This window comes from Tilletiaria anomala (assembly GCF_000711695.1).
Source record: "Tilletiaria anomala UBC 951 chromosome Unknown K437scaffold_54, whole genome shotgun sequence".
Classification (NCBI taxonomy): domain Eukaryota; kingdom Fungi; phylum Basidiomycota; class Exobasidiomycetes; order Georgefischeriales; family Tilletiariaceae; genus Tilletiaria; species Tilletiaria anomala.
In genome coordinates, this window is record NW_013546968.1 from 94722 (window position 1) to 116509 (window position 21788).

The window sequence follows — 21788 nt, forward strand, 5'->3', positions numbered from 1 at the left end:
GCAAATCTGCAAACCGCCGCCGATCGAAGTGCGGCCATCACCGATAGCGCTCTCATCTGCAACTCTGCATTCGCCCTGGGCGTCTCGGTGCCGCAGTCCTATATCTCATCATCACATCCAGCATCACTACGACCTTATATTGGCCCGCTCAATCCTTCAAGCAAAGAGGACCTCCCTTTGCCGCCTCCGTTGCAAAGTGACTCGTGGAGATGATGCTGGGAAACGCTTGGACACAGATCAAGGACATGAGCGGGCTACGGCCGGTCCCGCCAGCGTCGCCGATCACAGTCGCTCCCCCGCACTCGAACCTTTCCCTTTTCCAACGATGTTGCATTGCAATGACCCCGCCACTGACACCTTCATCATCCCCTACGTCGATGTCATCCATGGACGACATTCAATTAGCATCGCTCACTAGGCTGTTGCAAGCCCAGCCTCAATCACTGCAGCCGCGGGTTGCTGCAGATGCAACGGAGCTCAGCTTTCCCATTCCAGCTCAGAGTTTGCGCTCGCGGTCAAGCCTGCCGACTCTCTTTCGCCCGACGCTGGCTTCCTTCGAAGCAGTGCCATCGCACCGCTCGTGGCGGGATACGGGCATGATCAACTCAGTAGCGCCGTTGGCATCATCGTCTGTGTTTCAGCGGTCGCGGCTGTCTCAGTACGGCCCACACTCTCCTTACTCCACATTTCCCATGATGACTGCCACTTCTGAGCCACTTCCTCCGGCCCGTACAGCGTTTACTGGCGATGGCGCGCAAGCAGGCAGCCGAGGGAATGGCAGACATCACAAACACACGCAGCAACGCGCAGCCTCCCTCACATCCTCAATACCTTTTACTGCATCCTCGAAAGAGCCGCCAAGCTTGTCGCTGAGCCTGTCGGAGCAGCCCAATGATAACTGCTCAGGCAGTCGTACCAATGGCCGTGCAAACGGTTCCGCGAATGGTGCAGCAAATGAATCTCACAGCGCTAGCACGGTGGATCCGCCGGTGGCGAAGGCAACGACTTTACCGGCTCATGCCAGTCCGTCTTCGACGTCCTCGTGTGACACGATTTCAAAGCCTGAAGACATATCCGTCAATACCAAAGCAGTGCATTCGCGAATCAAAGGAACACAACGGCGGCCCAAGATGCTGCGCCTGACTCCAGCCTTCTCAAGCGCCGCTCCGGGTCCGTCGCAACCTTCGACGAAGGATGCAGAGAAAGTGCAGTTCCCTAGTCGTGAGGCCAACGCCAAGACAACTTCGACTGCGCCTTTGCATCCCAGTTCACGGAAAGTCTTGGCACTGAAGGCCTCAGCCCCGTCGGACGCGCCTCCTGGCCTGCAGCTGGATCTGGCCTGCCTCCCTGTACCGAGCATCATGGACAAGCACAATCCAGCTTCCACGTCGACGCTACCAGATTTGGTCAGGAAGAAGTCAGGCGAGCCTGTGAAATCGTCATTGAAGCACTATCCAGCATCTGCATTTCCTTCACGCACTGACAGCCTCAGTGGATCCATGTCGCGGGCCAAGAGCGTACCAAATACACCCACGATCCCTAAGGTTGTGCACTTCCATCAAAATCTCGAGCAGGTCAAGGTCTTTAAACACCGGCAACGGCCCTCCGCCGTTTCGCGCGATGGAAGTCCCGAGCAAACCGAGACCGAGACGGAGGAGGAACGCGATTTCCCCTTCTTGAGTCACTTTGGGCGGCGGCTAGACGGGACGGTCACACCTGAGGCGGCGATTCCGCGACCTCCGACCCCGACAGAAGGGGACGAGCAGCTCATCCTGCGCTTGCCCAACTTCCCCTCCTCCGCCAAGCTCTCCCTCGATCGAGACATCTTCCTAGAACGTGTCTTTTTGGCAGACGATTTGCGCTCCGTCAAGGGCGCAATTCAAGTTCGCAATCTGGCGTTCGAGAAGTGGGTTGCTGTCAGGTTCACGTTGGACAATTGGGCGACGGTCAACGAGGTGTCGGCAGAGTTTTCGGAAAATATCAAAGATGGCCTCTCGGATCGGTTCACTTTCTCCATCAAGCTCAACGAGCTGCTCAACTGGCCTCGCGGGGCCGGTCAACACGAGACGAAGAGCATGTTCCTTTGTCTGCGCTATCGCACGGCTGGCCAAGAGATGTGGGATAACAATGGCGACTTGAACTACCAACTCGACTTCCGCAAGCGGCCTGTGCCGATCGCCGTCACTTCAACACAGCCGGTGCGTCCGATCCCCCTATCGCCTTCGGTCCGCGTCAGCGGGCTTCCAGACATGCTTCGCAAGAATCGATCAGGCCACCAGATGATGGAGGACCTTAAAAAGGAGCTCAGCAAGTTGAGCGCAGATGAAGACGACGGCGACCAAGCGCAGACACCGAAAAACGTCTCTCACGATCGCACGAAGCGCAGATCGCCTCCGGTCTCGCCGGGCAAGCGCTCCGGCTCTCCTGCCATTTGGTCGGCTAGGTACGATTTTGGCGAATCACTCAAAAATCCCGCCAGCGGGAGCAGGTCCACTGGGCCCGGCCGGGCCGCTGCGCTTGATTACTTCTCATCTCGCATGCCGACGCCCGGCACGATGCCGCAGACTTCTGCTACTTCTAGCAGTTCTACTACTGCTGGCGATGCCCTGCGCCCCCCCGCTCCTCATCTGCACGCCGCGTCGATCAGTGGGAAAGACATGTCTTTCGGCATGATGAGCCCCGGACTGGGTGAGATGATCAAACATGAGCCGACCATCCATTCGGCGACTCCGTCACCCAACTCGACCTCTGCTCTGCTGACTCCGACCAAATACAACGTACGTGCCTTTATGCCTGGCGCGTCTCATTCGATGGTCAAACTTACAATATTTTACCCCATGGCAGACTTTTCCGCCCGGCCGCAGCCCTCTGAATCCATCATGGCCCAATATGGCAGGCGACTTGACGCCTCAAACCCCTTCTCCCCCGCGCCATCAGCATCAACATCTGTCCCGGCCTCAACATAATCACACTTCGTCCTTTGACTCGGCATCTCATGATGGAAGCTTGTTTGAGTTTGGGTCGAATCTGACCTCCCCCGTCTCGCCCACTGGGTGAGTGTTCAAATGAGACGGCTTCGGTCCTGCCCAGTATGCATAGCTGATCACCCCTGGCTTCACTGTAGTTCGCCGAACGCACTGTCTCCATCCGCCTCCACCACATCTCTGGAGTCGGAGACTACGGAAGGCTTCGAGGCAAACGATAGCAATAGCATCGGGCGCCTGAGATCAAACATGAACGCAAGCTCGGATTCCATCGACTCGAATGCATCATCAATGCGTCCCGACAGCATCACCAGCTTGGAAGACCTTGTTGCGCGTTTCTGCTGGAACTCAGATACTCTTAACGGGACAGCAGCGACTTCACTTGTCAGTTCTTCGGTAGACCTACCTGGCTCCGGTCCTCCGACTCCACGCATCGGCCCATGAGCAAATCGTACATTCTTTGTTTCTTTCGCACATATACAACCATGACTACCACAGCCGACATCCACACGTACACTTGATCGCTCGTTCCACATCGACGCCTGTCTCTCCTAGCCAGGTTCTGAGCCTTAATAAACGCCAAGGCTCCACAGCAACTGATCATCTCACATTTAAAACGTACGCAAAGCCACCGTCATGTTTGTACACTAGTTGCCACGCACATTTGCATGCCTCGCATCTGTATCACCATCGGTTCTCTTGCGATCATATCACTTCACCCTTGCGCTTTCAAGTCCGAACCTTGCCAGTGAGGGCCGTGCTAGGCCAGCTTGTCCTTGCCAAGGCCGATCAGCCAGCGCATTACAATGGTCAAGCACCATACGCAGGGTATGCCTGACGTACCATGCTTGACACTTGACATGTCTGGGTTTTGCATCTTTCCCTTCCGCATCCGCTGACAGCAAATGGGGGAGCCAGGCTTCAGGCATATAAGCGTGCACATGATTGCTAGGGAACAGGCGAGTAGCTACATAGTATGCAACACTGTGGAGTGGTTTGTAGCATATAGAGAGCAGCAGCGGATAGCCAGAAATTTGAGATGTTTCAGAGATCTCGAAATATCGGTGATGTTGGGTGTGAGATCCGCTGCCGAGAAACCCAGGTTTGTGGGATCTGGACGGAAGTCGCGACTCGTCCGCGACGCGACGCGTCAATTCTCCACATGTGCTGATGAGCGAGACTTAACGATGCGCTGGATGAGTTGAGATGAGGATGCGCGCAATGCGCAACTCTGTTGTGGAACGCGTCGCGCAACTGTGTTCTGGATCAACCCACCATCTTTCGCCAGCTCACCTATCATTGTATTGCACCATGCACCTCGACAACGGCTTCGTGCATGCGCATACAGCCGCTCGATACAATGTCTAGAGCAGCTGCAACCTCTAGGAAGGCTGCTCAACCCGCTGGAGATACCATGCGAGCCCAGGAAGGTGAGTGGATCCCAGCCCGCGATGGCCAAGTGTGTCAACGCCGAATGTATGTAGGAGCTGACCGATGCGTTTGAATCTAAGGCTCGCGACGTAGTGCGCGACAAGCTACAATGCAGCTCACCACAAAGGAGCAGTCTCAAAAACCTGGTGTATCTGAACACACTTCGGACTCTGAACTCAGCGACGCACCCGAATCTGAGGCTGAAGGAGAGGACAAGGACGGGGAAGGGGAAGGGGCGAGCCGGAGTGATACCGAGGGTGATACGGAAGATGCAGACGAGGACACCTCCGGTGACTTTGGTGGGGGATCGCGCAAGAGAAAGCGTGCTAGTCCCAAACAAAATACCACCAAAGGGAGCGCAGCAAAGGCAAAGAAGGGGCCTACTCCGAGAGGAGGCGGCTCCAGCCGAAGCCAGCCCAAGGCGCGTGGCAAGAGGACCGCCGCTGCAGGACCTCACAACAGCAAGATAGAACTGAACATCAAGGACGATAATGCGCTTTTCAGTAAGTCGCGGTTTCTCTGGGCGTCCACAGCGAATCCGTCGTTGACTATGCTTCGTTGCCACCAGACGCCGTGCTCGATTCCCAGAGCGCTGTGCAAAGCAATGTGGAGGACTGGATGATTCTGTTCCAAGCAGAGCGAGGCGAGGCCCTGTCTCAGTTGGTGAACTTCTTCTTGCGAGTGAGTCAGCTCTCGGGCGTAGGTGTATGCAAAGCTCTCAACTTTCATATGTCGCACACAGGCATGCGGCTGCAACGAGAGTGTCGACGAGGATCAGGCACAGGATCTGGATGGCATATTGGACACTCTAGAGGACGTCCAAGAAATTTTCAAGAGGGTGAGCCAAAGGTCATATGCTCATCTTTACACATAACCCCTGACAAGTATTCCACGCTGCAACATAGGAGAGCCTCGGGTCGTACCCTATCATCTCCAGAACTCCCAAATTCAGGAAATTTGTCAAGTCGCTCTCGGACTTTCTCGGACGACTGTACAGATCGGCCGCTGAGGCTGACCTCTTTGACGATGACGAATTTCTGCCCAGCATTGTCGCTTGGGTGTCGGCTCTATCCTCCTCGACTCTGCGCTCTTTTCGCCACACAGCAACGTTTATCGCTTTATCGAGCACGACGCACATGAATCTTATCGTACAGGATCTCCGAAGGGAACACAGTCTCGCAGTCCGTCAACGCGACCTCGAGAAAAAGAAAGCCCGCCAGGACAAAGGCAGAATCAGGGAGCTCGAATCCAGAGTCATTAATGCAGAAGAAGACTCCATCGTAGTCGAAAGATTCCTCGAGGACATGATCAGCAGGTGAGTCTGTCACAGCGGATTGACAGGAGTACACAGGAGGCTCACCCCGCTGCGCCGTTTCAGCGTCTTCGTTCACCGATACCGTGACTCTGATCCAAACATCCGTGCAGATTGTGTCCACGAGCTCGGCCTTTGGATGAGAGACTACCCTGACAAGTATCTGCGTGGCGCCTACTTCCGGTACCTGGGTTGGCTCCTGTCTGATCAAGTGAGGATATGGGACAGCTCTCGATTGCGGTGCGCGACTGATTGACGGATTTCGCCTGCGCTTACTCAGGACGCTAAGGCTCGTCTGACGTCCATCAACGCGATGTTTAGCCTCTACGAAAAGGGAAACTTCAGAAGCTCCGTTCGTCATTTTACTGACCTTTTCAAACCGCGGCTTCTCGAGATGGCGACCAGCGACGTTGATGTCGATGTAAGATGCGCGACATTGCAACTCGCTGCTTCTATGCACGAGCACGGCATTTTTGAGGAAGAAGATTTGGATGTTCTCGCGTTGCAGATCTTCAGCGCAGATGCCAAGGTCCGTTTAGCTGCTGCCCCATTTGTTGCAAGCATGATTTCAAAGCGCGTCGACGTAATCAAGGAGGACATCCGTGACTCTCGCAGCTCCAAGTCATCGGATGCTTCGATGAGCGACAGTAGTGCCCGTGCACTATTTAAAAGCCTTGCTCTCGTCTTGACCAAAGGCTCGGCAGAGGAACCATCAGTCAAGCTTGATGGGGCTGCCAGCCGAGTGTCCATCGCCATAGATGGCCTCCGACAGGAGATACCGGAACTTGCCAACTGGAGGTCCCTGCTAGCGTTCTTGCTTTCCGAAGAGGCGCGTGATGGCGCAGGTGGGGAAGAAGAGGACGACTCACAAAACCACCCGCACACGCTCAGTCTCGACCGATCCCAGGAAGCAGCACTACTCGAAGTCATACACGTGCTATTGCGCAAGGATATGGAGGGCTTGGAGGGTAGCACAGAAGTAGCAGAGAATGTCGGGCTCAATCTTTCTTCGCTGTTGCATGCTATTCCCCAACTTTTGGTGAGGCACCGGACGGACGCGCCGCTGATCGCCAGAACACTCGGATTGGTCCCTCTGCTGTCACCTGCGGCCTTGCAAGATGCCGGAAACGCAGATGAACGCGAAAAGCTGTGGCGAGAGCTCCATGATCACTTCATGCGCCACACTGAATCAGAGATCCTGACTTTAGCCATTCGAGGGCTCGCCCATCTCGCTAAGGCAGAGGGTGAAGCCTCCGGCCATCTCGATCGTCTGGTCTCGGTTGGCGAAAAGATCGTGCAGGCCTTGCGCCAAGGCTCAGATGACCGGGACCTTGAAACTGCAGCCCTCTCAGAAAACGATGTCCACCATTACGAAGCGACATTGAAGCGCTTGCTGGTCTTCCTCAACATGCACGAGCCTCAACTACCGTTCGGCATTGCGGTTGGCGGCGAAGCCACCACATCGTGGGAGATTGTTCAGAGCCTCGCCAATCGCGGACGACTGGGGTACTCTGAAGAGAGCCAGGTACGTGTTTCACAACCCTGCATTCTGTACATAGGGCTGATACAAATTCTGGCGTGCTAATTGTTTCTCTTGATCCCAGATGGTTGGCAACGCTTTAAAATCTCTGACGCTCGGTGTCTTCTGGCTGCCTAAGCAGCTCGAGTCCGCGGTGCGAGGCATCAGCATTGTGGATCCCGAGACTGTGTCCCGACATCTGCGCCTACTCAAGGAGTATCTTGGCAACGAGTTGTCCATCGTCACGAGCCAGGTCCGACGAGATGTAAGCGATGCATTAATTGTGTGCTTCCCGTGCTTACGATGTTGACAGGAAGGAATTCCGCAGGCCTTTGATCAAGTAATCACTCTTCTGCTTCTTCGGGAGTCCCTACCTAGGGACGCAAGCGCCACGGAGAATGGTCTCTCGTCAACTTCAGGGAGCCTTGCCGATGCCTTCCAAACATCGTTCCTGGGTGGCTCCTTTGAAGATTCGCTCGCTCAGGTCCTGAAAGCTAGCATCGATACGGTAGTCGAAGCTCCCGAGGAAGGAGCCGAAGAACCAATGCGAAAGAGTCAATTGGCTCTCTCCGATGACGAGTCAGATCTGAGCGACGAGGAGCTCGCGGCTACAAAGCGGCCAAGTCTAATCAAGCAGGCTACGATCACCACCGCGACGAGAAGCCATCGCACCAATGTCGCACATGAGGCCTGCACTGCATTCTCATCGCTCATCCGTCTCGCGCAATTCAATGTGATTGAATTGAAGCACCTCAGCTTTGCTATGGCCCAATATGGCAAAGTCTCGACGACCTTTGATCAATTGATCAAGTCCGCAGCTGACGTCATTCGCCAACGGCTATCTTCGCGCCGGACTGTTAATTCTGCTTGCGAGGTGATCAAAAGCTCGATGCTGACGGTAGGTGAACATCGGAATGGCCTTGAAAGGTCAAATGAACCTGACATTTCTATACTTTTGTCCGTTTAGATACACGATACATACATCGAAGGGGCTCAAACTGCTTCGGCGTGCGCTGCCATGGCCAAGATGTTCGGGAACGCTCTCGTGATTCGGGGACCCCATCTGTCTATTCTCTCAGCGGTGACCGGATCCCCGCTGGTCAAGCTTCATACTGAGCTCGCATCGCACTACATTGGCCGTCTCGAGGCTATCGCATCCTCAAACGATAAGAGGCAGTTGTCGAAGACATTGCTCATTTTCAAATCCTTGTCAAGCATGCTCACGTCGGCGAAACCAAAGGACGCGATTGCGATGTGAGTGTGAATCCGAAGCGCAATCTTTCAAGGGGAACAAAGCTCATGCACTCATTTACCTTTCAGAAAATTGTCTATCAATGCCGCTCTTCAAATCACAGACACAGACAGCACCCTGACAAGTAAACAAAACGACCTTTTGCAAACATATGAAAAGCGCCTGCTGGCTGTCGCTTCAAAGCATTCAGGTCTTGCACAACTAGGTGAGTGTGGAGTTGGATTATGCCATATTTGTTGTGACAACTTATTCAATCGTTCTTCTTCAGACGTTGAGGAAGCAAATGGCGCAGATGCAGCCGCTACGGCAGATCCGGATCCACGCTCAAATACAAGCCCTGCACAAAATGAAGTCGAAGATGCGGAAGAAGCAATGAAGCAGAACACTAAGCATCCGGCGTCGCCCGACTCTTCCAGGAAGCGCGCTCGCGCGGCGGATGACAACCAGAGAGACCCTGAACAGCTCAACGAGGCCGAAAGGACACACGAGAGCTCGGTGATCGACTTTGAGCGGGAGACTGGAACTCTAGGGAAAAGCCCGACCCCTTTGGCGGCGGTTCGTCCTTTGCCGGAACCACTCGACGAATCCCATCACATTCTTCCTTCTGAAAACCCGAGGAAGCGGACGCGAAAAGCTTGAAGTTGTACCCGACCCGTACTGCGTCCCTTTATTCAGCATCTGTATTCTACGTTCCGCGTGTCACTGAATACCTCTTCACCGGTATTATCCTTTCCAACCCAGTCAAGGACCTGTCCTGAGGTGTCCACACGAGCTTTGCCAAAGCCGTTCATCACGTTAACAGCTGCTTGGTGCGGATTGAAAGCACTTGCTTCAGGATTAGCGTCCCGTCCAGAAGTAAATGGTGCACAGAAGGCGGTGTGAATGACCGTACCCGGGTGAAGTCCCAGCGCAATACCGTGCTCTTCCGACGATCAATTACCGAGAGAGCGTCCGTGTAAGCTGGTTCTGAGAAGCTTTAGACGCACGGTAGGAATCCCAGCTGTATAATTGAAATCAAGGCACAGATGCTGACAGCAACACGGCCTACCAAATCGCACAGATCGCACATGAGGGCTCTTACCCTCCTCTACGATTACCCCCGATGCTTCCGACTTGAGCGCTCATGCTAGCGATGATACTGAGACCTGCGGGAAGCATTCCATCATGTCTATTGTTAAGCTCTGCAGACGGGCCAGTGGACAGCAACGAAGAGAGGCTTGAAAACTAGGACAGGTGATATAGCGTTTATTCTAAAAAAAGTCAGACCGTAAGTTTCACTTCATTTGAACCTTCGATTTTTTTGGATGTCAGCCCTCCGGCACTGAGCTCACTGGAAAATTTCGAGAACGTCCTGATGACCGAACTGAGAAATACGCATCTAGGCATGCAGTACCCCAGATATATTGAAAAAGACGGTTAATGAATATCCGTACGAGTTTTTGTCGTGCTTGGCTGCTTCGGCAAACAGATCTTCCTTCAGAACATCGAACTCGAGACTGGAAACTCTGTCCTTGTGCTTTTCATCCCCCCAGTATTACACGACTCGCCTTATCAAGGCGCCGAGAAAGTGCTACAACCTGAAGCCTTAAGCGAGACAGGTAGCCACGGGCCAGGTTAAGCCCAATGCCTTATGAGGAGCCGACAGTTACTGCGACTGATACCGGCATTTTCGAACCAGCTGGATAGGTTGGACACACCAAAGGTGACCGATGTTGTGAAGGAAAATGCCCGGCACCAATTCAAGAATGGACATATGGACGCGCACGCTCAAGAAAGAGAAATAACAAGCGACTTGGATCCAGATGCCACCACCGACTTTCCGAAAGCCAAGAAGTATAAATGCCGTTATAGCCCATCGAGCCCGAGCATGTTTTATCTGATGTATGATATTGATGTATGATGTGTCATAAGGCAAACCTGACCACCTGCTCGGGCTCCTTACTAGTCATTAGATAAGATAAAATAAGTGTGCTGGCGTATAGGATAGTCACGCTTACGGGGGAGAACGTTCATTAGACAGGGGCTGTTACCTGGGACGGTTGAATTACATAATGATAGTGTCCATTGTCTCAACCATACCATTCTCTTGTGCACGATGATACACGTACCATTTGTCGTTAATCTTCCTCGAGCATCCGTCCCGCCTTTAGAATATTCCATCTTGGGGATCGCAAGCTCTGGCGAACTCTTGCCTCAGGGTGGCCTCGGGAAGGAAGAACAGTGTCTGTGAAGGGGCAGACGGTAACACCTAATGCTATGCGCGAGGTCGAGGATCTTTTCGAAGATGCACTCGGCTCCCTCTTCAACATCACTCAACCTGCGGAGGGCAACGCTGGACAGGTATTGACTTACGAGCATTCTGCCGTGGGAACGGTGATCTTCCGTGTGGTTGATGTCGAAGCCAAGAATTCTAAGCTTGCTGCACAGTGGCAGTGGTCCAGCGGTCGCGCCCTATCAGATCTGCTTTGTGAAGCAAGCCAGTGTCAAAACCAAGATCTAGCCAGCGCACAGCTGCTTAATCCTGCAGGAAAGGCGATCATAGAGCTAGGATCGGGATCCGGCCTGCCAACAATTGTTGCGACTCGTCTCGGCGCTCTGTTGGTATGTTGAAGCTGGCTCGATCGTTGAAATCAGCAGTTGCTCTGCGCTAACTCCGATCCTCGAATTATAGGGCCTTGCAACAGACTACCCCGATGTCAAGCTCATAGCGTGTCTTCGAGCAAATGTGGAACCAGCTGGGGCACATGCGATTCCATTGTTGTGGGGAGAGAACCAGGCGACAAAATTGGCTCTCAATCGGCTTCCCGAACATCTCGATGGTTACGATCTAGTGATGTGCAGCGACGTCCTATGGATGAGCAATGCCCATGACGGTCTGCTGGAGTCCATACATGCACTCCTCGGCCATTCTATGAATGCCAGAGCAATCCTTGTAAACGGCTTTCACACTGGCCGACGAGTTTTGGGAGACTTCTTCAAGCGAGCGGTCGACTTCGATTTGATTCCAGATTGGGAACTTCCATTTGGAGGGATCTGGGAACGTACGGCTGGGAAGGAACCACTTGCATGGCAGGGTGCGTCCATTCCCTATTGGTCTTCAGCAGAGAATCAAATCTTGCATTCAAATTCGCATGAAGACGCAGACATAATAGATGAAATGGAAATCGAGGAGAGGGGAAGCTGGCTTGTGTATTGTATCCTACGGCGCAAACCAAGTACCAGCTATTTTATAGTCAGGTCGACGACGGACCCGTCTTTGAGATTCCAATGAGCGAAGCTCTGTTTGAGAGTTGTGGCCTTGCCGCTAATTTTAAACTTGATGCGGCTTGCACCGATAGCGGACTGCAAAATTTCGCTATGCACAAGGTCTCGCAAGACCGAAATCTGTGTGCTGGGCGGCATAGGTTGCAAAGAGATCAATCGTCCATCACAGGCCATGGCCACGGACTTGGTATCCGGCAATTGCAAGGACAGAGAAATCGACTCAGGGTGAAGTGAAAGCCAATCCGATTCGGGAATCAGCTGCCCAAGCCTGATCGCTGAATCGGTACCAGGCAAGCCGGCGTGCGATGGGGCTTTGCCATCGACTGCTACACGTTGCGCTGCGGGTTCGTCCGCTGGGGGCTCTTCAGCGGATCTTTTCAGCGACGCATCAGCCTCCAGCGTCTCGATTGGCGCGCTTATTTGAGGCCCAATGACCGGCACTTGCGCCGCTTGCCGTTGCGCTTGCTCTCTAGCTCGAACGGCTTCGTCAGACATGGATGCTTTTTGCGCCCGGTCCTTTACTGTAGTTCTGCTCGCCAGATGCCCATCATAGGCTAAGCGCTCCCGCTCGCGTCGCAGGCGTTGCTCCTCTTCCTCGCGTTTTGCCCGTGCCTGTTCATCAACCTCAGCGCCAAAGATATCTGTGCGAGCGCCGGCATACTGACGGAGAGCGTTGACCGGATCGGCGCCTGACTGCAAGGCTTTGTGTTGCGCCTGCCGTGCCTCCAAATCCCGTCGCTGATCTCGGAACTGTGGATTGAGCAACTCGATCCTGACGTGCTCGTCCATTTCATTGAGTGGGACTTGCTGTCCACAGACGGGACACGAAGTGAATCCCACAGAAGCGGTAGCAGCGGTTTGTCGCTGCCCCAGGACCTTTGGCTGATAATTTTTTCGGACTTTGATGTCGCCGGCCCGCGTGGACTTCACGACCTGAATGAAATCTTCTGCCTTTCGGTCATCAGATCCTTCCTCATCTCCACTTTCCATCTCCATCGCATCGTCTGCGGTGCCTGGCTGTTGGTCAGTCTCGACGATCATGGAAGCCAGCTTCTTCTGCGCGAGTGTCATGTTTTCGACATCGCGGATGCTCATTGGTAGTGGCAGATCGATGTGCATGTCGTTCTCCGTCAGCTCTACTGTCTGGACGATGACAAAGTCCTGCCAGTCGATCTCGTCAAAGGCGGCTGGAGGCAAAGGTGGTGCATAGTCAGCCTTGAATTAGTAATGGATCGAGCTCAAAACACTCACCTCTCAGTGCCTCCTCTTCATTTTCCTTGCGTCTCTTACTGTCTCGAACTTTTTGTTCCCACGCTGCTCTCACTTGCACTTGCGCAAGTAGCTGTGTCCGTAGGCCGCCCTTGCCAGCACCAATGCGAGAGTCGAGCTGAGCGCCGGATGGCTCCCCGACATCCATAGGAAGCTTCTGGCGAATCTCTTCAGGTGCATCAAGAACCAGGCGATACTGTTCGACAAGTCTGTTGAAGAATGGAAAGAGCGAATGTGAAGGGCGCAAGAATTCAAATTGGAACGATTTTCCTTCTTTTACGAGGATGTCCGAAGCGAACGAGCGTCCACGCGTGGCAGTAAATAGCGCGGTCAACTTGAGAACGTCACTATTCATCACCAGAAAGCGCGGTCAGTGTCATCCCCCATATTCGGCATGGAAGAATCGGCTTTTAACGTCAGGATCAAAAACTCACAGGTCTACAGCTGTGGTTGAAGGAAGCTCGGCAGAGAACAAAAATCGCTCCGGTTCGAGCGCAAAAGGTTCCACTTGGGCAGCGCCATCTGTCACCGGCACTTGTCCTTTGGCCGGATCGCCCACCGCACCCGGTTGTTGATTGGGCGCTTCCTCGGACAGCCTATCAACAAGACCGTCCTTGGCCGATGCAAATCCCTCTAGAGTCTGTTGATAGTAGGCGTGGAAGGGATCCTGTGGATCGAGAAATGCAAGCTTCCCACCCTTGTCCTCGCTTCGCATGCGCTCTTCAAATTGCTTGCCTAGCCTTGCAATGTATTCGGCTGTCTTTGCGATAATATTTCTTATATCTGGGGGTGGAAGGATGACATTTCCAGATGAAAAGCGAGGCACTGAGTTTGCATCAGTGGTCGACGCCACAATGATGTTGTGGTCCTCGACGTCGTCTACAGTGGCTTGCTTGCCCTTTGGCGCTCCTGCGGTCGGCGGTGGAAGATTGAGTCCAGGCGCCATGGTCGTTGCGGAGGAATGAGTCGCGGTCTGCTCTTTCGTCTGCCTAGGAGCGTCAAATGGGGTGCTCAAAGGTGCATCTGAGTAAACGAAGCCCTTCGTCACTTCAATCTTTCCTTTCACGATGTGGCCTTGACAGTCAACACCGAGGAGTGCATAGTGGAGATGGACACATGCATGTATGCCTTGAATGCAAGTATTGACCAATTTAAAAAATAAAATAAAAAATGATCTTGCATGCTTACATTTAACGAATCGAAACTGGCCGCGACTTCTTGCGACGCGTCGTCTGTGATCTGTAATATACAGCAGTGGAATGTCAGACCTGCTTCTACAGATCCTATAGCCCTACTATTTGCATCATCGGTAACTTTAAGTCTATTGCGACACTAGACTTTGCGCAAGCTTCTTGACTAGCAGATTGTAGTAAATTGTGAACAACGGTCAAGGCTTGAGCGCGTGAGACAGACCCTACTACTCAAACAGCACAGGCGCGAGAATCGTCCACATCCGAGACAGTCACAACCATCGGGCCGGCATCATGGCATTCGCGTCCGATTAGTGAGCATGTGATCAAGATCGAGGTACCTGCGAAATGGCCAAGTCTGACAAACTCTCATCCGCATGCTTACCCAAAGCGAGAGAGAACGCCTCGAAAACATCAGACGCAATGAAGAATTGATGCGAGAACTGCAAGTCTTAGGTGGCTCCGAAGAGTTGGGTCTGCCCAAAGCGAAGCCGGACCAAGTCAAGAAAAAGCCTTCATCTCGGCCCCGCAAGACACCTCCGGCTCCGAAGCGTGATCAGCCAATTCGTGCTACTCGAAGCAGTGCGCGACTGCAAGGCTTCGAAGCCGAGAACGAAAGTCTCAAACGCAAGCATGACGAGGAGGCGGAGCAGGCCAGGCTAGCAGCAGAACAGGCCAAAAAGGCCAAGCATGAAGACCACAACTTGGCGACTCTAACAGAGGGTCTTTTGGGAGAAGAGGAGTCTGAGCTTCTTCGACAATCTCTCCTCCAGGCCTCCATGTCTGCACGTCCCACTCAAACGCCCGAAGATTACAGACCTGCCCGATTGTCCAGCGACGCGCAGGAACTCAGCAAGATTCTTAACCGTATGAGCCTCCAGAGCACATCAAAAGTCACAGCTGCACGGGTTTACAGCATGATTTACCACCCTTCAGAAGAAAAGGATCTCGTCTTCATGGGTGACAAAGAGGGAAACATCGGCGTTTGGGATGCTCTGGTGGACGAAGCCGAGACCAACGACGACGCCGATACTCTCCAGGAAGGAAAAGCGTGGTCATTGCACACACACGGCAGAAGTCCAGTGACGTGCCTCCGCTTCGACCCGGTGGATTCAGACTGCCTGTTCTCTTCTTCATACGATTCTACGATTCGAATGCTATCTTTGACATCCAGCACCAGTTCCGAAGTCTGGGGGGGCCAGGAAGATGTGCTCCTCTCTATCTTCGACATTCTCGCACCAGCGATCCACCCATCTGCTTTCACGCATACACCATCGCCCGGCGCAGACGAACGCTCAATATGGATTGGAGACCATCGTGGCGGGTTGGTGCACCTGGACATCAGGGAGAACAAGACTCGGCGAGGATCGAGCAGACGGTGGCAGGTCTGCGAGAAAAAGGTAGGCAGCGGGGGGCTTGGCTTCCGAGGTTCACCTTAAGCCCTTACATCATATTTGTCCGTTTGTTCAGATTGGGGCCATGTCCGTAAACCAAGTGGCCCCGCATTGCATTGCAACTGCGTCTCTTGATCAACATGTTCGGCTGTTTGACGTTCGCGCGCTCAAGTCAATCAAGCTCACGCCCGATGCGCCAGCTAATTACAAGGGAGTCGACGTTGAAATGTTACAGAAAACCCATGACACAGCGCAAGTAGCAAGTCATCAGGCCAAGCGTGCTTGCACTAGTGTCGATTTCAGTCCAAGGGGAGATAAATTGGTGGCAGTGACCTACGATGATATGGTCAAAGGTGGGATGAGTACCAACATTCATTGCATGAGTGATTCGAGCAAACACTGACAATCGCCTGCCTTTGCTTCCTTTCAGTCTGGGATACGAACCTTTCCACCTTAAAAGTGAAAGCCACCTTGAAGGGCAAGGCGAGTTCAGACAACCACGCCGACACGCTCGCCTCGAGCGGCATTTCCATTCCCCATAACAATCAAACGGGTGAGGGTCTGCTTTGCACTGCCCGTTTCAGTAAAACTATTTTGATCATTGCTGACAATGGCCTGCTCACCAAAAACAGGACGATGGCTGACACTTTTTCGAGCGGTGTGGAACCGGAACCCAGACCTTCCACCGCATTTCAGTGTAAGTCCAGCGGTCTTGCGGTATCGCCGCACCATGACTCACATACTTTTGCAACCAAGATGGGCGCGATGAATCACAGAGCCGAGATCTACTCTGCTGACGGGATATTGCTGCGAGCCCTGCATGACGAAGCCCACGTCACCGCTGTCCCCGCGGTGACAGCGATGCATCCTCGCCGCCCCGGGCGGCTGGCAACCGCGAATGCCTCTGGCAGAACGACATTGTGGGCTTGATAAGTTATTCTGGGTCCTAGCTACTTTGTCGCACTCACTTGCACTTCCAAGACCGGTTGACCAGCTGCCTTATCTCAATTACGAATTTGACGCCCAGTCACTCATCAGAGATGCGAGTATGCATAGGCAAGCACGCGAGTGTAGTTCTACTGCTGATGGTAGTGGCATGTCTGATTCCCCGTTGAATCGACGACGAATGATTAATGTTAAGTGCGACCGGTCCCCATTCGGTATACGTCTGTCAAAATCAGAATTCCTCCAAGAGATGTGGTAGTTTTGAAAGTCAACTGCAGCTCAGCACTTCGGCAGATCAAGCGGAGCCCGCACGCAGAGCGTCAAAGACACACAGCCCCAAAGAGATGCTATTTGATTGCCTATGCCACAGGTGTTCGAGTCCTTTTCGTTGGCGTTTTCATAACATGCAGCTCCTTTGCACTCTTTCGTGGTCGATGCGCAGTTCTCAGCTTGCTGACGTCGGACTAGCAGTGGTCCACACGCTGTCTTTCTTCACTACCATTTCCTTTTTCTGTATAGCTTTCTGCACCATTAAACGACATACCTTGGTAGTCCGCCTGGTGCGCTTCCAAGGCGAGGGCACTGTGTTTTAGAGTCGTGTACGTCATATCATGCATGTCAAACATCGACAGCCCTGCCTGCAGTGCTGCGCAAGACCTCGAACCTGAGAATAGTGTAACATCCAATTAATCCTGCCCAACATAGCTACCCGGAAAAGCCCCCCCCCCCCCCACCCAAAAGTGGTGAAGGTGGACGCAGGATGCAACACTATCAGGTTCACTTCCAGCGAACTGCACTACTCAGCCGACGGTTTGATCCTCTGCTCCGATAGCTCATGTACTCGCAGCATTTCACTCAATCCTGAGCAGCATCACACGACGAAGCGTATCGCGCTATACCGTTTTGTGCGCGACCAGGTTTGGAGGCCTAGCAGGCCCAGAGCCGATGACAGACAACGCGAATGGTGCTGCAGCAGGCTCATTCTAATTCGATCAGCCGGATTCTCGAGCCCGTTGACTGCGTCGATCCATACTTTGCTTTGTGAACTTCGTCGCGCACGAAATGGTATCATAGCGCTATACACTTCGCCTTACGATACTGATCAGGATTGAGCACGATGCTGCGATGTTGCAAACACCTGAGCCATAGGAGCAGAGAATCGCGATGTTGGCCGAGTAGTGCGACGCAGAAGCAGCACCAGTTCGGACAAATGAGTGAAACGAAGCAAAGCATGACGAAACATGTTGAAGCCGAACAGCCCGTAGAATACCATGGAAGGAAATGTTCGAGAGCAACGGCCGAGCTACAATGCCTGCGCGTGAAGCCAGCACTTTGAAGATATATGAAGGGTCACACACATTGCCCAGAGAGTGTGAGGCGTAGATAACAAGAAGAATCAAAGCATCTTAACATATTCGTAATGATCCATTCCTTCAATATGTGCAGTCGACGACCCCGACTGCAACTCGATGCGTTTCCACCTGCTTTCTCTCCAACGACTTGATAAATAGGTTAATGATAGTGGCATTGCTGTTGACCCTCTCGAACTTGACGCTGCCTCTCTCGGGTACTTTGAGTGCATACTTGAGCTCGTTGCCATAGTGCTTGCTTCTTGCATGCTTTAAATTGCCGAGGATGTGATGAATTGCGCCATTGTTGTCGATTTGATGTCCGCGCTCATAGACGTATGTAAATTCCGAAGAATCTTCTGCAGCCAAAGCTGCTTCGTGCGTAGTCTCGCTTGCTGCTGTCAGCTCTACTTTTCGTGAAAAACGCGCGACCTTGCTCTATTCCATAACAACCAGTTGATAACGTTCGATGTGAAGGAGAACCCGAGGCCAGTCATAGACTTCCTCTTTTTGTCGCTTGCCCAGAGTGAATCAGAGAAGCCTGACTGGTTTCGTACCACTGACGCGCACCTGAACTCGATCCGATGTTGCCAGTCCCTCGATTGCACCGTATGATGATGCCCTCGGCACCATACTAAGCTGCTGCTGTCAGCTCGACGCTGTTTTGTCCAGCCCTGGTGATTAGTCAGCCAGGTTAGGCTGAGTCGGGATTGCTAGATAGAGCAATGATCCGATTACCGCATCGTTAAACCGCTTGGACTTGCTCGCCTTGCTAGCATTCACATCCTCTTGCGCGTTGGAGGCGGGAGTTGCAATAGCCTTGCTTCCTGCTATGTCGAACCTTTGAAGCATTGTCCTTGCGTAGGCTGCCTGGTTGATACGATACTGCCGGCAAGAGTGTTGCGTCAGATCCGTAGGCCGAGGCACTCCTGAAGCGGCCTGAGGCCCTTGTTGTGGAACAACTTGAACAGCAGGTCTCACAATCGAAGAGCTGATTCCTGATGCTCAGTTGCGATGACGATGTCAAGAACAGAAGCCATCAAGGCAGTGAAGTTGTCATCAATCGTGCCTGTGTGTAAGCATTGGTTGTTTTCGCCACTGGTGAGGCCAATCTGCCGAATACTCGTGTTGATCTTACTGAGCCGATTTCGACCTACTTGAAGTACCCACTGTAAATGGTTTTACGTTTGCGCGAGAACATGCAGGCCGAGAACTGCACTCCGGTGAATGGATCGAGGTACACTTTCTCCTCGCACTCGCTATAAAGGTGGGCGATCTCGAGGTCCGGCTGATGTAAATGCTGATTGTTCATGCCAGCCAGAGTGATTCCTGCGCGGAGGGTGGTCAGTCCGAAGACGAGCGCATACATTTCATTGATATCTTTCCCATCAACAAGCGAGAAAGCCCTTGGCCATTAGTCTTGCTCTATTCCGCTGCACATTGCTGTCGCCTTCGCATTTTAACCATAAATGTCCATTTCGCACCCACAACTGGTCTGTTTGATGGCACTTTTGCCTCGACCCAGGGTTCGTTGTTCTTGAGGCTGTTGAGGTCGCCCTTGGTTGTCGTCTCCCATTGTCTGCGTCGTCGCTTCCGAGGGCTTCAGTGTGAGTGCACGACTTTGCTAGATCGGAGGAAAATCGTGGCTGCCGAGTCTGATAACACTACGTGCCTGAATTCGCCAAGTGGCTTACTGGGACGAGTCCACCTTTCTCAAAATGGGTAATGGGTACTTTAGTGCTCATGTGAGGATCGCTCCTCCTCGACCTTTTACATTGGTGCCTGCTGCTGTGCCAGCCGCTGTTCCCCTCATCAGGTTTTCTTGGCGCGTCCATTGGCGCAAGCTGCTTGTGGAGCTTCACGTATAGTGATTTCGCAACCGGCTGTTTCGTGCTCCTGCACATCAATGTGTAGGCTTGTCTGGTGCCTCGATAACCCTAATGTGGTCGAGGCCAGATGAGCTGCTTGAGGCTGGGGATGCAGACACGGTACGTCGTAGCGCTGTCGCACCTAGCAAGGATGCCCTTGACTGTGCACTCGTCCAATTTGGTGCCTTCTAGGGCTCCATCGCGCACAGCGTAGACCGTTAAGCGTATTGCGCGAAGATGGTCGATCGAAATCTTGCGATTGTGGTATGCTTCTATTGGAATCTGGAATATGGTGCATCCATTGCAATGCACAGTGCATGCGTAGTGATTATTCTTCGAGGCTGCTGCTGCGACTACCTCACTTTAGAGCCTCTTTTTCAGCTTCGACTTGCTGATTCATGCTCGAGCCATACTGAGAGGAGTCAGATTGAGATATTCGGCGCGTCCGTTCCGTTGATGCGTGTATAGAGGCTCATCTTTCGCCCCGTTTACGGTGTCACCGGAGAAGTTACTATATCCGCATGCCGACACAGTCACCGCCATTGTCCGAGCGGAGGATCTTGATCTCCTTGCCTTTCTCCTTCTCCACTTAGCAGTTCCAGTTATCAATGGACTCGATATTCTCATGATTTGCTAGTATAAACCTAGACATTGCCCAACCTTTCAACTGTGCAGGTCAGGAAGTAGAGCACGCCATTTGCACTCTCCATGAGCCTAGGTGCAATAGTGTCCATGTGCACCCTTTCAAACACACGCTGCCCTCTGCTTGCTTTTTGGGGCTCTATAGGGATTGGGCCGCTTTTCCGAGTGCCTGCGCTTCACAAGCGCAGAAAGCTTCTGTAATGGGCAAGCTCTTGACCTTGCAGGTTGCATTGCGAGAGCCATGCACTGCGTGGCGGAGGTATCGGTGACATAGTTCACCATCTGCAGCTGCATAATCTGCATTGCGGTGGTATTTCGCCGCATTACAGGGAGAGCTAGAATACTGTTGTTCTAACCTGCTATTATGGCCACCATGCCGTTTCACTGCCCAAAACAGGTATCACCTCATCCTCGAGTGTGATACAGCTGCCACCCTCTGCGAGTTTGATTACATTGGCGATACTGAGGTTTAGCTGCATGCATTGAACCTCAAGTGCATTCTTGAAATAGATATCGACGACGGTTCTCTTCTCCGTCTTGACGCAGATCGGACCGTAGTCGCCCGTGGCCACTGCTTTGATTCTACCGCCATTGGTGAGTCTGATGATTCTGTTGTCGCTGACTTTTGCGCACAGCAGGCTAACCCTACATAGGGTGAATCCCGTCCTCTCATCTCTGGAAGCGGGGGCGGGTTCGGGGCCGAGAAGTAACTCTATGCACTAATTTTCGTTCGAAATTCCTTTTGCTAGTGGCCTTGCCTGACAATTCCAGCAAAACACCTGTCCCTTGCCACCATGCGTAGAATGATGCTTGCAGAATGTGACTGAGCCAGTTGTCTCGCTGGCATCGTTGCGAGGCTGGCTCAGCTCCTCCAGAAGTGGTGTTGCGTCGTTGTATTGTCTTGTTGACTGACCGCCAAGCTGCTTGAGAATCTGGGCAATGTTGTCATAACGTGAGTCGAGCCCGTGGGTGGCGAGGCAGTAGTGGGCCTCCAATCTTTCGACTCCTTGTGCTTTGACCTTGTCGAAAGTCGTTGCGACGCGGTCAACGTACCTACATGCTCTCCGGTGAGCCCTTATTGACAGTCCAAAATCACTCTTCACGATGAAGAAGGCAAACGCCCTGGTTGGGCTGATACTTGGTTTCGAACCCACAGCGCTTTAGCTGTCTTCACCACGTGGGGTCGAGCCAGTGATCTTGTCACCAATGACAAGCGCCAGCGTCATCAAGGCCTTCTCAACCCGGCGCTTATATTCAGCGGCTGTTCTGTCGTTGCTCAAGGGCTTACTGACCATGCCAACCTTATCCTCACAGGTCAGTCCTACTCATCAGCATCTGGCTTTTGAAAGCCCACGCGTCGTAGTTGCCG

The 21788-nt window shown here is 53.0% G+C and overlaps 6 protein-coding genes across 6 annotated transcripts; 4 read left to right on the top strand and 2 right to left on the bottom strand.

Moving 5' to 3' along the window:
* Positions 1–338: 338 nt before the first annotated feature.
* Positions 339–3428, top strand: K437DRAFT_263333 (carbohydrate-binding module family 21 protein; the record flags this gene model as incomplete). Its single annotated transcript, XM_013387226.1, has 3 exons — positions 339–2777; positions 2845–3053; positions 3125–3428. 3 exons carry the CDS (start codon positions 339–341, stop codon positions 3426–3428), a joined length of 2952 nt encoding a protein of 983 aa, XP_013242680.1.
* Positions 3429–4308: 880 nt separating this feature from the next.
* Positions 4309–9217, top strand: K437DRAFT_294942 (uncharacterized protein). The gene is made up of 12 exons (XM_013387227.1): positions 4309–4414; positions 4496–4918; positions 4984–5096; positions 5158–5253; positions 5321–5730; positions 5794–5938; positions 6008–7252; positions 7332–7511; positions 7575–8144; positions 8214–8500; positions 8567–8703; positions 8767–9217. Exons 1-12 carry the CDS (start codon positions 4321–4323, stop codon positions 9135–9137), a joined length of 4071 nt encoding a protein of 1356 aa, XP_013242681.1. The 5' UTR covers positions 4309–4320; the 3' UTR covers positions 9138–9217.
* Positions 9218–10736: 1519 nt separating this feature from the next.
* On the top strand, positions 10737–11703 carry K437DRAFT_215266 (uncharacterized protein; the record flags this gene model as incomplete). Its single annotated transcript, XM_013387228.1, has 2 exons — positions 10737–11099; positions 11170–11703. Coding segments are annotated over 2 exons (897 nt in total), but the record flags the coding sequence as incomplete, so codon positions are not given.
* Positions 11326–14118, bottom strand: K437DRAFT_248024 (uncharacterized protein). Its single transcript, XM_013387229.1, has 3 exons — positions 13466–14118; positions 13014–13378; positions 11326–12949 (listed from the first exon to the last, which is right to left on the bottom strand). Exons 1-3 carry the CDS (start codon positions 13975–13977, stop codon positions 11721–11723), a joined length of 2106 nt encoding a protein of 701 aa, XP_013242683.1. The 5' UTR covers positions 13978–14118; the 3' UTR covers positions 11326–11720.
* Positions 14119–14475: 357 nt separating this feature from the next.
* On the top strand, positions 14476–16647 carry K437DRAFT_141999 (WD40 repeat-like protein). Its single transcript, XM_013387230.1, has 6 exons — positions 14476–14539; positions 14613–15621; positions 15692–15968; positions 16046–16168; positions 16248–16312; positions 16372–16647. The coding sequence occupies exons 2-6, from the start codon at positions 14656–14658 to the stop codon at positions 16543–16545; spliced, it is 1605 nt and encodes a 534-aa protein (XP_013242684.1). The 5' UTR covers positions 14476–14539; positions 14613–14655; the 3' UTR covers positions 16546–16647.
* Positions 16648–18590: 1943 nt separating this feature from the next.
* On the bottom strand, positions 18591–19278 carry K437DRAFT_263337 (uncharacterized protein; the record flags this gene model as incomplete). The annotated part of the gene is made up of 2 exons (XM_013387231.1): positions 18591–18900; positions 19067–19278. The coding sequence occupies 2 exons, from the start codon at positions 19276–19278 to the stop codon at positions 18591–18593; spliced, it is 522 nt and encodes a 173-aa protein (XP_013242685.1).
* Between the last annotated feature and the right edge of the window lie 2510 nt (positions 19279–21788).